At 43.7% G+C, this 17,565-nt stretch overlaps 1 protein-coding gene across 3 annotated transcripts in view; it reads left to right on the plus strand.

Moving 5' to 3' along the window:
* mipol1 (mirror-image polydactyly 1) overlaps window positions 1-17,565 on the plus strand; it is a 61,877-nt gene that overhangs the window by 11,938 nt on the left and 32,374 nt on the right. For all 3 annotated transcript variants that reach the window (XM_062523206.1, XM_062523205.1, XM_062523204.1), the window contains exons 3-9: window positions 4,231-4,315; window positions 5,634-5,707; window positions 8,531-8,765; window positions 9,789-9,927; window positions 11,841-11,946; window positions 14,317-14,446; window positions 17,340-17,373. In XM_062523206.1, coding sequence (XP_062379190.1) covers window positions 4,231-4,315; window positions 5,634-5,707; window positions 8,531-8,765; window positions 9,789-9,927; window positions 11,841-11,946; window positions 14,317-14,446; window positions 17,340-17,373 — 803 coding nt within the window. The remainder of the gene's footprint in view (window positions 1-4,230; window positions 4,316-5,633; window positions 5,708-8,530; window positions 8,766-9,788; window positions 9,928-11,840; window positions 11,947-14,316; window positions 14,447-17,339; window positions 17,374-17,565) is intronic.

Below are 17,565 nucleotides of genomic sequence, written 5' to 3' on the forward strand. Positions count from 1 at the left end.
ATTTGAAGAGCTATAGAGCTAGAATGAGGGGTTGGTCTGGTCTTGGGATATTGGGCCTGACACTAGATCACAAAATAGATCACTTAAATATGCACACTGGAATCATTTTCCTCTTTTGCAAAAGTATTTGAGAAGACATTATGCTCTTATGTCCCAATTAGCATTTATTTCGTCAATACAAAGCAGACGAAGTTGATGAGCATAGATGAGGATCTGCTATCATAACGCTTCTCATAGGAGTATGATGATCAGGGGTGTTTTGCAGGATCTTGAGTATTCTCCAAAAACAGCGATCATCTTATGCATCACTGAAAGGAAAATAATGTTTGATTTGGAAAGGCCATTGATCTGTTTCTTGAGGAATACAACAGTATCCACTGGTGGTTTTATGGAAAGGGAGAAACACGGCCACAAAATCTTTTGATCCCTTCAAAGTCAAGTCCGTTCGGTGTTGTACAAAAGCCCTTGACAATCAAAATTTAGCAGCAGGCACAAACCCTTCCCCCTCCCTCATCCCCCCACCCCCAGGTGCAACAGTGTTCCATCCCATGTAAGTCATCTGTTTACACACATGAGATAAATTCATGTCGGCATTTTCACGGGGAAAAACCGCAAGCATGCTTCACAATTAAACCTGCTTTAAGTTTCTCTCAAGATTAATGTCCGTATCAAAATTCATAAAGAATCGGGAAGATGTGAAGGCAGAGCTGGCGGATTCACGGGGATTTCGCATGAAGCCCATTTAATCAGGCTAACACTGCCATTAATATTCATAAAGTCAGCTGGAATACAAATGACAGCCTGTGAAATCTGGAAACTTTTTTGCTACGGAAAAAAAATGTATTAAACGCAGCTTAAAAAATTAATGGAATTGAGTTTATATTGGGGGCGAATGCAAAACCCGTATTGGTTCGAGGGAAATTGGGCTTAGATATTTCTTTTTGAAGAATTCCATCTTTGATGGACATCAAAGGCGGTCTCAATGAATGCAATGCATGAATGGTCATTTAAAAGGATTTAAAGACATTACGCTGCAATAATTGTACATGAATAATAAGTAGCCCACTGAGGCAATTAGCTCAAAGTCTACAAGGCAAGAAAATGAAGATCACAGGGAAGGCAATGAAGGACAAAGAAAAGTGAGAAAAGTTTGAAATGAGGGATAAAGTGGCTTTAGGAATCACAGGCTGATATTATTTTATTTCTCTTTCCCCTTCTCATTTCTCTTACATCGTTTTGATGTATCTTTTTAGTCTCCATGGCACTAAATAATTCTCAAGATGCTTTGCCAGCACGTTGGTATTTATCCTCTTCAATCATTCAATTCATTTCTAATGAGATATGAGATGATGTGTATTAGTGCTTTTTTTTTCTTTTTTCATATTTTGTAGGCATGTGTTTTTGTACTTTTGGCCTCCCATCGGCAAGTATAGTTATGCTTTTTCATGGGGGACATTAAGCACATCCTTTGTAATTTGGCACAAACAGGCTCTCACATTCATACTTAAATAATTATTATTTATACTATTGTTTAAGTATAAATAATACTTCTTTTGAAAATGTGAAATGTCATTCAAAGGTGTGTTATGATTGGTCATAACAGTGGTCAAGTAGCTATCAGTAAGCCTAATACACTGGCTGACTTCATACACTTCCAAGTGCTACACCTTTTTCATGGGCTTCTTACCAAGAAACCAGTGAGATTCCAAGAGAAGTTGCGCTTTTAATCATTTTTCCACAATTCCCGGACTTGATCTATCTTGCCGAATGAATTCAAACTCTTATTAAAACGAAGGCTATGCATTCCTGCTTTGTAATATGGGATTATTGGAAAATACTAATTTCCGCGGGTCTTTTTCTGGAGATTCTCAGGCAGAAACCGTGTCAGTCAGCAAATCAATCACATCTTATTTGGCAAAGCGCCCTTTTCATCGCACCTCACTGCGTGTGCCTGGCAGAAAATTATGAGAATATCAAAAGGTCAGGTTTGTATGCTCTATGTTTTTCTATTCTCCCTCCGCAAAGCTACTTTTCTCCTGTTCGAGTTAAAGGATTACCAGTCTCCCCAGCCATACCTACTAACTCAAACGGCTTCTCCACCTCCCCTCCAACAGAAAGTGGATAAAAAAAGGCCAGCCCCGGGCTTGGAGTCTATAACCAGGATTAATGGTACCCCGCGGTTTCTCCCACAAAAAGCCAGTTGTCAGTTCGCGGCTTGCTGTGTCGTGGCTGAATGGCGTGCGAGCGGTGTGTGTGTGTGTGCGATGTGTGCTGGCGTACAACGCAGGGATAACGCTCCGCTGGCATCTGCCCCAGGGGTCAGCCACCCGCCTCGCGCCCTAACCTCCCAAGAGGTCTCACTCCCTCTCTCTTTCTCTGGCTCTCTCATTCTCTCTCTCTCTCTCTCGCTCTTCTCTCTCTTTTACTCTCCCTCTTTGCTTGCCTCTCTCTTTCTTGTCGACTCTGTACATCTCCTTCACATTTGTTGTGTCCTCTGTCTCTCTTTCTCTCTCTCTCTCTCTTTTTCTCTCTGTTTACCTCTCATTCCTCCCTTAATTATCTCTCTTCTCTATTGTCTCCATTTTGCTCTCTGATATGTTTATCCCCTCACTTACCTCCCTCTCCCTTTCACTCGTCTCTCACCGTCTCTCCCTTTCTGACCTCTCTCTTTCTTTGCCTTTTCTCTCTCTCTCTCTCTCTCACTCACACTCTTCTCATTTATCACACTCTCTGGCTCGCTGTCCATCTCTGTCACGGACACTCCTCTCTCTTGTCTCACTTTTATTTCTCTTTTTCTTTCTTTCTTTCTTTCTTGGACTTTTTCAGTGTCATACTCACACATAATTATTGTGTATTTTTTTGTCTTCCTTACTGACACTGATGTTCACATGAATAGAGATACAGGTCCGTGAGAAAATGATATTTTTTGGGGGGTACACTTCTTCTCACTGTTTAAAAACAGGGCCGTTTTGTTTCCCTAAATGAGATTCATTGCAATACATGAGGTGTGTGAAGTGAGTAATTTTTAGGATTTAGTGTGTGTAGAGTTTTATAGTTGAAGATATGTTTCTTCCGTAAGGATGACTGCACTCAAATTAAGGAAGGCATTTTTTAGTTCATAAACACGTGAATGATGATTTGAGATTTAGAATTAAGACCTTCTTTTTCAGAAGCGTCACATTTCCCTTAATAACATGATGCAAGTAGAGGACTGAATGCACAGTTTCCATAGCAAAGACTCAAAAATATCCCGAGCCGATCTTCCCCGGGTAATCCAGCCTCTGCATCACAGATGGCTCCCTGATCGAGTGTGTGTGCGTGCATGTGTGTGTGGGGAGGTGGGGGGCTGCAGAAGAGGGAGAAAAAGAGCAGAGGAGAAAAGAGAGCTCTCTCTCTCTCTCTCTCTCTCTCTCTTTCACTCTCTCACTCCTGTCCCTCTACTGTCTGGACCGGTTCACCACCAGGGGGCAGCCATTCACTGCACGTGCCTTCCACACACAAACCTCGAGCAACAGGCTTCTCCCCGACCCATCATCCTTTGAATGTCAGTGTTTTCCTCCTAATTGCCAGCCATCTATTTGTTGCTTGCTTATGAATTAACTTGCATTTATGGCCCTGCGTTGTCCTCCCCCCTCCCCCGCTCGTCATCATTAAATTATACCTGAGGAGCTAAACTTTAATTGGCTGTTCCAGCAGCGGGATCTGATACAGGGCTTGTGCTGTATTAAACGGCTGTTTACTTTCCTGATAGCTAAAAGCATTAGAAAGATGGCGCGGCGGGATTATAGTTTGTTAATTGCTGTCGTTCATTAGTCCTCCCCTCGTAAACTGCAGCTTGGTGCGTCCATTGAATGCCACGCAAGGGGAGAGGAGGGGATAAGATGATGACTTAAGGCACAATTCTCAACCTACAAATTATAGCTGCCCAGATTTTTTTTTCTTGTCTCTCTCTGACTGTCTCTCTCACTCTTTCTCTCTCTCTCTCTCTCTCTCTCTCTCTCTCTCTCTCTCTCTCTCTCTCTCTCTCTCCCCAGCACTCTCTAGAGGTTATTAAAGATCATTCATCTAGCCAACTAACCCCAAGATCATATTGACAGGCTATAATTAATAATAACCTTTCTCAGTCTGAGTAGAAAGTGACTGCCAGTGATGAAAAGCATTTTTTCCCCACTATGAAATTATTCACACATGCCCCCCCATCTCATCCCCCACCCCCCCATTTATTTTCAGCTAATCCTAAAGTCAATGAGGAGCTGAAACAAAGGCTACCCTCCCCAATAAGGACCCTCTGTGTGGAGACCACATCACAACTTGGGTAAAGATGCTTCCGCTCCACTATTTTTTTTTTCTTCATCTCTGTTTCTCTCTCTCTCTCTCTCTCTCTCTCTCTTTCTCTCTGTACTCTGTTTGTGGAGGGCTTATACCAACATGTAACAATTAAGAATGATTTTCCTTTAGTTTAATATGTGAGCGTGTTTGTTAGTGCGATGTCATGGGGCTGGTGATTGCACAGAGGTAATGATCTCTTTGTTGGGATCGTTTGTCTGAATGTGAAAGCGTTGTAACAATGTTTAAAAACCAGCTGGTGATTCAATTTGTTCATCTTGACTGGAATGCAGGTCTAAATTGCGTACGAGTTCATGTTATGCCTTGTACGTTATGAACATTGCACAGTCGAAACCCCACAGCCTAACCCTTCACTCGTAGTACCTAACATGATTTGAAAACAGCTACCATGCAATTCCATTCACACACTATGAACCCACTCATCATTTTGACAATAATTCTTTTGAAGTAGAGCACACAAAACCCTTCTTCACAGGTAAGCACTCTGGGATAGATTTCAAAAACACGTTCTTAAAGTACCAGTTTGTTTCTTTTGGGTGTTGGTCACTTGTGGTCAGATTCATACGTCCATGTGAGGAGGCTGTTTATGATTGTGATAGTGAGCAGCAGACAGCTCCCTGTGGCCACAGGATTTTCTCTTATGCCTGTGATGCCTGCCTCCAGGAAACCGCTCGCTGTCAGATAAAGGTCATTTAAGAGGCAGGCCAAACATAGGTCTACTACATCTGTCCCTCTGATCTTAGCTTCGACCGTATCCTTTCCTGTGTGGGTCCTTTAAACCCTGTGGAATATAGACACTGCTCTCATCATTGAACCACTTCCAACAATTGTGCATGCATCATTGCTCTTACTATTTATTAACTGCATCTGCATCATTTACTGTATATATTTTACTAGATATTGATGTTATACAGTTTACTGGATATGTATCTAATGTGGTGTGTAATTGAAATCTGAATGTCAAGTGTTGCAACACATTTCATGATGGAAAGCAATGTGTCTTGTTAAGTGATAAATACATTAACAGTAACATATACCAATGCCACACTGCCTTACTAGCCCGTCTGAGCCTCTTAAGTATCATTAAACCTATGTGATAAAGGTTATACAGGCCAAGTTGAGGCATTTGGAGCATGAGTTTATGACAGAAAATGGTTCAGATCATAACTATATAATCTTCATACTATATAGTCAGTAAACATCCGGGTTTAATGTCAGAACATCAACAGGGGTTATCTGTGTAATACTTCTCCTCTAACTTTGCACCATGTGTTGCCTGGTTTCAGCCTCCCTAAGTCCCTCTCCATATCAGAACCATCTCAGAGTGCATCAGAGGTGTTCGATAAGGATCTACCGCAGGGTAAGACGCTTCCAAGTTGTGTCTTTTTCTCAAACTTTGGAAGAATTAGAGCAACTTTAGAGCAATCTTTTTGTCAGCTGGTTGGCAATTCCATTTCATATTTGCTAGCAGACATTAATAATTCCGAATTATTTTTGTGTGGCACAATTAAGATGCACACAGTTTTCTTTTTATGATAATTTGGCTTCAAGGGGTCGTATTGTTAGCACCTTGTATTCCAATCATCACAGCTTATTTGTTTTCAGACCTTTTCTATTGTGTCTCGTAGAAACCATTCGTTCTTTGTGTGTGTGTGTGTGTGTGTGTGTGTGTGTGTGTGTGTGTGTGTGTGTGTGTGTGTGTGTGTGTGTGTGTGTGTGTGTGTGTGTGTGTGTGTGTGTGTGTGTGTGTGTGTGTGTGTGTGTGTGTGTGTGTGTGTGTGTGTGTGTGTGTGCGTGCATGCCCTGTGCACTGTGCACTGTGCACATGTCTGTATGATTTCCTCCCTCCTCCGTCATGTAAGCTTTTTGGCATTCTGTCTAAAAAGATTTTAGTAAAAGTGGCTGCCTGTTTACCCTGTGCTATGCCGTCTAAACTACGCTGCACCAGTGCGACACATAAACATTTATTTACACGTGTAAACCAGTTGCCGCCTCTGGCATTCCTCGCGCCTAATAACCTTACCTTGGGCCTGACGCCTGTGCCTCTGCTGCCACTGTTTAGATAAACTGGTTGGAATAACAATGAGAGATAAACACCGTATTTACCCAGCCTTCACCAAACGCTCCTGATATGTAAATACATCCATCTCTTCCGTTCAAATATACATTCGGAGGGAGCATCATTCCGGACGCACTCCAAGCTGCTGCTAGCCAAACAGGTTTTAATGACGACATTAATGTGGCCATTAATGGGATGTTTTTTTGTGGAGGTTTTTTTTTTTTTCTTCCGTTGCCACGTTCGGAGACTCTGTTTGATTGCCGACGCGGCAATCCGAAGGCCGAGTTATGAAGTCGAGGGAGGGATATAAAAAAAGAAGAGGTGATTTTGAGGTTTTCTCATTGTCGCTTCATGCGACTAGATCTTGACTTTGTGTGCTCGGCTTTAGCACATCAAACACCCTCCTGTTCTCTGTGAGTTGGTTTTTGTTTTCTCTCAAAGACCCCGAGTATAGAGGTTGTCCTGCCTCTGCTTTTTTTTCCCATAGGAAAACCAGCCTCCGCACCAAAGTTTAAATGCTGGCTCATTGCATTTGTGTGGAAAGCACCAGTTTAAACACACACTCGTATGTCAGTGGAGGAGGAGGAGGAGGAGGGAAAGAGGAGAGGGGGTCGCTAGTTACCTTTGTGAGAGCAGAGCTCAAGGAAAAAATGAAAGCGGGCAACCCAGGTTAAAGGGGGACAATGTATCCGAAAAGTCGCATATTTGCAGTGCGACAAAGGAGGATGGCGGGGTGGGATAGGGGGGTTATATAAGCGCGTTTCGCGTTATTATTCATGGTTTGAATTTGGTGTTTGCACTGGTGGCTCTTCCGGGGGAATACTAATAACTGTCTCTGCCCACAATCCTGAGAGCAAGGCCTTAGCAACAAAGCTAGCAGGCAGACCTCCCCGATCTCGACTTCAAACCCTGACCTTTCAGCAGCGTTATTGTCAGCGTTAAGCCTCTGCTTTTGGACATTGAGGTGGCCATGCTGTTGTGGCCCCGGTGCCACATTGCACTTATTAACGCAAATGTCTTCCTTCTTTATTCGTCCCCCCTCTTTTTTCCTTTTTCTTTTTTTTTTTTTTTCTCCTGTCATAATTTGTTTTATTCAAGAGTTCGCTTTTGAAGCAGCGGCGCTTTATTCCGATCCGTCCCGTGTTTGAATTTGAAGTCAATTTGAATTGCATTGATGTCAGAGTGATTAATGTACGCCTTGTTCCTTCTTTCTCTTTTTGCTTTGTTTTTTGATTGTCTATCTGTCTGTCTGTTTGCTTTGTTTTACTTTTTCTCCTTAATGCATTTTTTATGCTCCAAGGGAGAGGCGGGATTGTGTCTATTTTGAGCGGTGCTTGATTCTGGCCGTCCTGTCCGGTCACAGTGGGCTCCTTACATTCGCTCCGAGGCCCGAGCCTCACCTCCACCCCCTTCCAACCCCTTTGGAAAATTTCAAAAGCACGGCTGACAGAGTTCAAGGGGAATGTGCACGCCAGTCACCAGCTATCCCAAAAATTTCCCCCCGGCCGCCACGTGTGGCTCACACACATTTCTTTTATTCTTTTTTTTTCTCTCCTCCTCTGTGATCCACGTAGCGATTTTGTTTCAGGGCTCTTTCTTGGCGTTGTACTGGAAATGTATTGACCTTGTAGGTGATCGACATTTAAGGGTATATTGGTAAAATCATTGGGTGACTTGGGTGCCAAAACAGGCGGGCAAGGATAACAGATTTATGTTAGGATTGTTTGTTCCACACTTGGTCTTTCATGAGGAGCAGGCACTGTGTGTGTGTGTGTGTGTGCATGTGTGCGTGTGTGCATGTGTGCGTGTGTGTGTGCCGCGCCATTTCTGGCCTGCCATGAATATTGACAAAAGCTTTTTGCGCACTTCCTTGCCCTTTCAAATATTTCTGAACAAGTTGCATCATGCACTGTTGAATTAGTGTGATATAGTAATGTTAATGTGTATCATGGGTCAGAGATGACTGTGTTGCGTTGTTGTCAAACTAATTCAATTATGAAAATAATATATAATCAGGCATTTGACACGTGTGTTTTAGGTCAAATGTTTTTGCACAGCAATTCAAGAAAATTCTCTCCCACTGTGTTTCAATGTGACATCGTATCCATTGTGTCCACTCTGCAGTTCCACCTCCACCACCCAAACCTCCAAAGACCTCAGGCAGAGGCTCCTCTCCCCTCCCCAGGGACAGGTCCCCAGACACGGGCAGACCTATGGACCAGGACAGGCCCAGTATGCCCAGGGTTCGGACTCCGGAGGTCCAGGGCAGTCCGCCCGGCACAGAGGGCCACAGTGAGAGCCCTCTCCACAGACACCCTCTCTCCATGCCGGAGGTGCCCAGTGCGCCACCTCCCCGCAGGTGAGCCCTTGGCACAGATCACTCTCTCAGCTAATACTCGATCTGCCGGCCCCAAGGTTTACTCTGTCATGTCACTGTCATGTCACTGTCATCACTGTATGAAGCCCAGGAATAGTCATAGACACACAGTAGCTCAGTTTAAATCCTATTTAAGTTATGTTTTCATTTCAGTTTCCTTCCCGTTCTCTTTCTACTATTGGGACTGTGTTTATTTTCAGTCTGAGAAGTCTACTACATTCTATGTCCTATGGATTGTAATATGAAGTTCTGCAAGCTACACTTCACAATGTATTCCATTATTTGGTCTATATAGAATAATAGAATTAATGCCCATATATAAAATATTTTTTAAGTTAAACAAAAAATCATTAATATGGGGATTGACTGAGTTCCATGTTTATTATGGATGAATACAAATGACTCCGTATTGCTCTGTGTTCTTCCAAGTAAATTATGTGGTGCAAGCTTTGTCTGTTGTCTTGCGGAAGCTGGAAATGATCTAATATGTTACATTGAGAAGCATTATTACAAAGAAAAATTGAAACACCGTAATCTAGTCCAGTTTGGCCCCTTGCAGCTCTGCAGGGAGTCTGTGTCACAAATGTCACATGTCTATTTTAACACCGATAGAACCTGCCGTTGCTCCCAGTCCATTGTAAGCGAGTTGAAATGAGGTAACCCTGCAAAGCCCTCAACAGTCCTCTGATAAATATATGAGCCTTTGCATTCTCTACATATCTTTTAATAAGAAATGAATCAAATTCCTGGCTACAAGAGGGAAGTAATTTACCCAGCAATACACTTTGGTAATACCTCAATATTACCTTAAAGGTCAACTGTATGATTTGCCTAATATTACAAAGTAAATAAGGCACTGTAATATGCAGGGAAAGAGTGAAATTGCATCCCATGTGTATTAGATAAATGCATGCCAAGGTGTGAGCACGGTTCATTTGTATCGCCCCACTCTGAGCTTTGATATGGCAGCCGCTGTAATGAAGTTTTTGTCTTTTTTAACTCCAGGGGCTCCCCGGAGGACCCAGAGAGCATGAAAGTTGTCAGCTCAGGTGACTCCGCGCGGCTCGTCCCAGCCCTGGACAAAGAGAAGAACATTGCCTTCCTGCTCAAAGAGCTGGATTCTCTGCGAGACCTCAATAAAAAGGTAAATACACTATGAGACAGTGGAGTGTCCCTGTGCAGGCGGATCACTGATTTAATCCCAAAACGTATGTGCCTTCTGCAGCTTTAACCAAATATGTAAGTGTGTGTGTGTGTGTGTGTGTGTGTGTGAGACTGTGTGCGCGTGTGTATGTGTGTTTTCACTGTTTGGAGGAGAACGCCAGGATAGCTATACTTTTACCTCATGATTACTGGATTTGAGAAGTCTTTTTTATTTAATGGTTCAAAGGCGTTAACACTGGAATTGTGATTTCAACAGTGTACACATACCCTCTCAAAGACAAGTCTACTCCAAACACAACTGATATTCCTCTCTGTCATATGAGCCCTCACTAAGCAGACATTTAGAGCTCTGGCCCTGTATTCTTCTGGCCTTTTTTAAATCTGATATATTTGTATGTGGTTGTCTCTGGAGTTATGCGCTTACTTGAAGTCTCAATAACATCTTAGACCCATAGTTGTCATGTCGGTGACTAACTTGTCACTGGGTTGTGTTATCAAATTGCAGTGAAGAAAATGTGCTTTAGGAAAAAGCCACTTGTATGGTCTGTTCGGCATAGTGGCTTTTCTGCTTTGCTTTCCTGCTTTGCTTTCATGTTTTCTCTCCAAAGACCTCTGGAAGGATTGAACATGTTCTGTCATAAAGGCTGGTCTCAGGTCAGAGTGTGTGTTTAGTTTGCTATGGGGTTCATCTGCTAACCAGTGGGGAAAGCTGGTATGAGGACCGCAATAGAAGAGGGTAGCCATGGTAACAGTGTCAACAGGAAGTCCCTATTTCAATGATACATTTTCCTCATTGTGGTCTTCAGATGTTTATTTTTTTTTCTCTCTCCCTGTCTTTGTAAAAGATGATTTCATAACCCACGATTCACTCACAGAATGCTGTTCAACCTGACACTTAAAAAAAAAAAGTCTTCAGTGGGTGAAAAATTTCCTCATTTTCGAACACGCTCCATTTCCTCAACCCTAAACATCTTCGCCTCTTTCCTCTCCTCCTAAATGCAAACCCACAAGCCATCAAACGAGACCTCCAGGCACGCGCCCCGAAAAACATTTACCCTGAGCACTGTATGTTTGAAAAGAAAATGGTCGCCTGGATGAATAATATGGATGTTCCGCTGTTTGGTCTGGACATCTCTCGGTTGCAGCGCTGCTGCCTGCGAGACGTCCCTGGCTTGGCCGCCCGGAGTCGGCAGGGGCCGCGCTCTGAAAACCAGCGTAATTGATGCCCCGGGCTTCGCAAGTGGCTGTGACTCCTGACAGAAAGGCAGGAACACGTCCCAAGAGCTTGTTTGTCCTGGCAGAGCCTTGAGAGGACTCACACTGGAGCATGTTTTCAGAGTGTTAAGGGGGGAGAAAAAGACACAAGCGCCGGGCAAAATAATCGAGACAGGAGGTTAAATCTATCATTAACGCCAGTAAAATATCACTCGGGGCTAGATTTATAGTGGACCCCATGGACATTTTTTTTTTTTTTCATTGGATATTTTCGTGTATTATTGTTCATGTTTATTATTATTATTTCGTATCGGTAATCTTGAAAATAACGCAATGGATGGGACTGAAGTGAGCATCTGTGTTTCAGCTGATTAATGTGATGTTCCCTTCTTTATGAGTTTGGGGTCCTCAGCTCTGACAGAAAATGCCAAGCCTGGCATGACCACTCCATGCACTCAGCTGGCTGATGATCTTGTTTTTGTTCTTGTCCTCATTTATTCATTTATTTATTGATATGTTAATTTAGCACTCACTGACCTTGGGGATGATTTAAGTAGTGGAGATTTTGCCACAAGCTTAGCACTTAGCACTTAGCGCTTAGCACTGCAACTTTCTCTCTCTCTCTCTCTCCCTGTCGTGTCTTTTCACTCTCTTTCTTTCTTTCTTTCTTTCTCGCAGCTTCAGGACAAACTGGCGCTGCGAGAGAAGGAGCTGGAGACCAAGCTGCTGGACACTCAGCTGCAGGAGAGCCAGATGGAGGCGCTGGCCTGCGATCGAGCTGGAGGTACGAGCAGAGGTCATTCACACCGATGACCGGCCAGCATATCAGGATGTGCTGCCATGTGTGAGATATGAACATTCAAAAGACAAAGTACAAACAAAGAGAAAGTTACAGAGCTAAAAAGTTAGATTCCCAAAGCTTGTGTCCACAAACCAATATGCATTTGCCATCGTTCATTGGTTTAGAGAGAGACAGAGAGAGAGAGATGAATGGTCTCACATTTTTTACACCCAGTGTATCACTGCAGTTGACTGTATCCAATGGGTTCTTTAAATAAATATTCAAGTGTCTGGGCAATATTGTAAACAATTAGCAATTTATCTTGCCTACAACTTTAGGGTCAAAATGAACTTGCTTACACAGTAGTTAATAATATTTGTGAATATAATTTAACAGCACCCAGCTTGCACCGTACAAATATTTAAATATTGTACAGGGGATCTTTTTGGTAATTGCTTCCCTTTTTATACCATCCTCATTTTTTTAGCTTCCGACTCCATAATTAAAAAGAAAACCACAAGACATATATGAGGCGCAATTAGTCCGCCAATTGTTCGTTAAACAATAAAAAAAAAAAAAGAGGATACATGTATTTGGTTAGCCATTCTCATTTTAATATGATTAGCATGGAGGCATGAAGAGCGAAGAGAGGAGAGGAGAAGGGGAGGCGTTTCGTGAGCAAATTCCAGCTAAAATGCAATATTGATTTTCTTAGTGAACTTTGTCGTGGCTTAGCTCCGCGTTCCCCTGTTTATCATTCCTCCACCCCTCCGCCGGCAGAGGAGGGGGAATTAGGGCGCTGATGGATCCGCGCGTCCCCCCGTTCGGCGAGATTAGCGGCGGAGCCACAGACAGTTTAGTAATCTCCGAAATCTTGTGGGTTTTAGCCAGCCGTCGCTCCGCTCCACGCCGCGGCCCCCAGGTTCGGGCGAGTGGGTCAGGTGGCCAGCGACGAACGCGGAATGTAAATCAGACTAATAATGGAGGAGGGTGGCAGCGTGGGCCTCCTCAGCCAACAGCTCTCAGTCTGCCATTAGGGCCAATGAGATGCTATTCTGTATGGGGCTGCATTCCCCTCCATGGAAGGAGTTTGTTAGTTGTTAGTTGACACAACCATCTGTTCTCTTTCCGTACTTTACCACGTATGTGAACTGTGTGAGCCGTTGTTGTATTGAAGCCTAAAGATTCACTATTCACTACCACATGAAGTCCAGTCCAGTCTCTCTCTCTTTCTCTCTCTCTCTCTCTCTCTCTCTCTCTCTCTCACTCAGAACACTACTTAATGACACAACTTCATGAAATTCAGTAGATGATGGCAGATCTTTCATAAAACCCCAATCCCTGTGCAATTTCATGTCCTCTGCTTTTTTTCTCTTCTTTTCTCCCCCATTTCTCTCCTCACTTTTTGGACCGTCACGTGTAATATTCCCATTCCTCGGCCCACTGGAGGGACGCTGAGGTGCTGCTGTGGTGGCGTCACCCCCGTGCTTTATTGCTGTGGGCACGGCACGTCCACCCTCGGGGGGGACCAGCACCTCAAAATGAGTCCATCTCGCTCTGCCACCTTCTCTTCCTCCCTCTCTCTCTGTCTTTCTCTCTCTCTGTTCCTCTGCTTTTCCATCTCACTGTTTCATTCTTTATTTCTCTCTCTCTCTATCTCTCTCTCTTTGTCTCCATCTCTCTGTTCCTCTGCCTTTCCATCTCTCTGTTTCATTCTTTATTTCTCTCTCTCTATCTCTCTCTCTCTGTCTCTGTGTCCCTCTCTCTGTTCCTCTGCCTTTCCATCTCTCTGTTTCATTCTTTATTTATATCTCTCTCTCTGTCTCTCTCTCTGTCTCCCTCGCTCTGTTCCTCTGCCTTTCCATCTCTCAGTTTCATTCTTTATTTCTCTCTCTCTCTCTCTCTCTCTCTCTCTCTCTCTCTCTCTCTCTCTCTCTCTCTGTCCCTCTCTCTCCCCCATGGTTAATACCTGTGCCACTGTGTTTCTGCAGCAATAACCTTCCACTAGAGAAGCTTAGCCCCGTTATTGTGTTGCTGAGTCGCCATTGCCACCTCACTTTGAGAGTAATAACCATTTTTCCACGGTCTCTCTTATCCCTCTTTCCCTCTCTTGCTCCCTTGCTCCTCTCTCTTTCTGAATGTCAATCTCTCTTTTCTGACACATACCGCCACCGTCTCTCTTGGTTTTCCACTCTTCCTCATTCCTCCATGACTCTTGGTCCTCATTACTTTTCCATTGTTTTTTTCTTTTTCCTCCACTTTGACTCTCTTTCCCTCTTGACTTGGGTCACCTTCCTTCATCTCATCTCATCTGATCCCATATCTCTCTCTCTCTCTCTCTTTCTCTCTCCCTCTCTCTCTCCGTCCTTGCAGCTCTGGTGGAGGAGATCTATAAGGCCCAGAGAGAGCGTGACCAGGCCGTGATGGCCCGTCTCCGGCTGGCCAACGAGGAGCGCGACGAGGCCCTCCTCCGCGCCAAGAAGCTCCAGCAGGCCGCCATCGAGTGAGTGACCGAGCCTGGCCGTACTCAGCTTTACCCCACTCAGATTACCCAAGCACTCCCCAAGAGTCATGCATACTCCACAAGCATTCTCCATGGCTACTTCAGTGAAATGTCACAGTTATTATGGGCTGTTCGTCGACTGATATTAGCAAATTACCCCGTGAAATTTCAGCATGACAATCTGATTCTGCAAGCACACTTCTCTCAAGATACATGTTTAAGCCTAGAAAGCCCCATTCATGTTTAATTACATGTAGCCAATGTTAACTCCTTCAGTATTAGGCACAAAATTACAGTGCTACCTGTAATATGATGATTGGGAAAAGTCTGTCAGGGGCAATGAGTGAAATAGGTAGTAAAGTGTAAGTAAGTAAGTAACTAAGTAAAACTTATTTATAAAGCACATTTACACACAGCATGAGCTGACCAAAGTGCTGTACAGTGAAAGACTAAAAAGGACACAAAATAATACAAAGTAATAATCATGTGGAAATGTAAGTGTGGAAATGTAAGTGTGGTGTGTGCACCATCAACCTCCTCTCCCATTTGCACATGAACCTCAACATTATTCATGAGATCCCTGTAGGTCACTTGCCTCATCAGCGTTTAAGGCATGCTAATCTTGCATTCCAGTTTCAACTCGTCCCCCTTCATGACGGTGAGCTTTTGCTGACCACAGTTTTATCTCTGTGTCCGGCGCCTATCTATCTACCTCTCTCTCTTTTTTTCTCTCTCTCTCTCTCTCTTTCTTTCTCTTTCTCCCTATTTCTCTCTCTCTCTCTCTCTCTCTCACTCTCTCTCTCTTTCTCTCGGCTTTGTTCTTCCCACTGGCAGACAAGGTGAATGAGCTGCTTGGATGCAGAAAAAGACTTGGCAGGGGAGAGGTCCAGTATCGACTGGTTTGGAAATATATCGGAGGGCTGTGACATTTCATAAGAGTACCCTCTCTTGCGGTGCAAGCTTGTCAGTCAAGAGTTGCACTGTATAGGAAATCAATCCAGGCCTTCAGTGCAATAGATATTTACCGGTCTGTCTGAGGGAGACTAATTAGTGTGTGTGTGTGTGTGTGTGTGTGTGTGTGTGTGTGTGTGTGTGTGTGTGTTGTGAGGTACACCTTAAGTATGCCTCTTGCATTGTCCACTCATAGTGGGTGCCAGGCAATATTACAGCCATTTAAGGCACTAATTACATTTCCACATGGGGAATATAACTTATATATTATAGGAGGGAAATCTATATTTCAGTAAGTCCTCTGGGTAATGCCACGTGTCTACGCAAGCACTGAGTTATAACAAAATAGGAGCAAAAATTGTTTAACAATTTATTTTTAGATAATTTTTTTATTCATTAACCTTACTCTGCAATGAAGTATTTCTTAACCAGGAACCCTCACTGTTAATACAACCGGTCCCATGTATTATTTATTAATTAATATTCAGATTTCCTTTAAATGAGGTGGAATTATGGCAGGACATGAAGCCAATTCCTACCAGGTCAGCCGAATGCCAAATACCTCCCCGCACACGCACATCTCATTACGGGGAAGAGATTCCTGTCAGCCACGGAGCTGAACGCAAGCGCATTTCAGCTGCACCCCCTAAAACAAGGGTAATTGACGGCCTTCCAGAACCCCATTATCTTTCCTTGAACATGGCGAGTTCTAAACCATTATCCCTCCTCCCCCTACTCTCTTCTTCTCCCAAGGGCCTCTCCTCAGTCCAGTGTGGTGGAGTATGTACTTTTATAATGGGAGGTGATCCGCGTGTAATGCCTTTGTAAATGAGATCAGGAGTTGTTGTTTTTTTCCTCTGTGAGTGGGGCTGCAGAAATCAGATTTGCCATTTGAAGAGGAGAGCGACACAAGATGGCATGCCCACGCTCACTCACTCACTCAATCAATCACTCTCACACTTGACAAGAGGAGAGCTCATCATGACTAGTAAATGGAAGGCCTGTGTGTGTGTGTGTGTGTGTGTGTGTGTGTGTGTGTGTGTGTGTGTGTGTGTGTGTGTGTGTGTGTGTGTGTGTGTGTGTGTGTGTGTGTGTGTGTGTGTGTGTGTGTGTGTGTGTGTGTGTGTGTGTGTGTGTGTGTGTGTGTGTGTGTGTGATGTTGCTCCAGTTGGTTTGTCATATCATAACAATAATGTTATAGCCAGGATGTAATTTTTATTTAACTCTCTCTCTCTCTCATGCCAACAACAGAATCACAGATGACCACAATCAATGTTGTACATGCAGTAAAAAAAAAAAAAAGAGGAAGGAAATTGCTGTAAAAAAATAAAATCCCCATCCGTGTTTCTCACCTGGAGGTTCACAGGTGCCCAGATTCTTGGACATACTACAGCAGCAGCGAGTGACACAAATGACAAACTGTAAAATCCGACGGTTTTCTCAGGCAGTCACTGGAGGAGCCTCCTGTAATTACAGTAACGGTGGTTCCATCCATGAAGGCCGACCGCACCAATGATTGAGCTGCACACTCCCTTAGCCTCATATCGGCACATATGAACAGCTGATCCCAGCAGTCATATATAGTAGTAAACTTTAATAACTTAACTGTTGGCCCTCCAATGCCGGATGTGTGTGTATGAGTGTGTGTGCACGTGTGTGCGTGTGTGTGCGTGTGTGTGTGGAGGGGGGGGGGCATTATTGTGAATGCCTGGGGCCTGGTGGCACTTTTAATATGACAGCCAGGAGAGTCTCGTGCTCCAGCTGTGCAAAACTGACAGAATGCAATTTAAACCTGGCTGTTGAGGAAGATTTAGGAAGTAGAGCTCATTTTGCACTAGTAGAGGAAAGGTAACTGGTGGCAGTGTTGTCGATCTGTCGTTCTCTCTCGCTCATTCTCTTTTTCTCTCCCTCCCTTCCCCCTATCACTCTGTCTTTTATGTAGGCTGGAGAGTATTAACCCAGAAGAAAATGATATGGTAAGCTGTACTCCGATCTTTAGAGAATTCATGTGGTGTCCGTGTTATTTTATGTACCATCTCATAAAGTCTTAAATGGAAGAAATCGACTGGTCTTCAGAACATAGACAAAAGGTAAAAAAAAGGATGTCCTGTCCTGACCATGCTAACTGAGATATGTTATCCTTTTCATATAGTCTGAAAACAGCGATG

This window comes from Sardina pilchardus, chromosome 20 (genome assembly GCF_963854185.1).
Source record: "Sardina pilchardus chromosome 20, fSarPil1.1, whole genome shotgun sequence".
Classification (NCBI taxonomy): Eukaryota; Metazoa; Chordata; class Actinopteri; order Clupeiformes; family Clupeidae; genus Sardina; species Sardina pilchardus.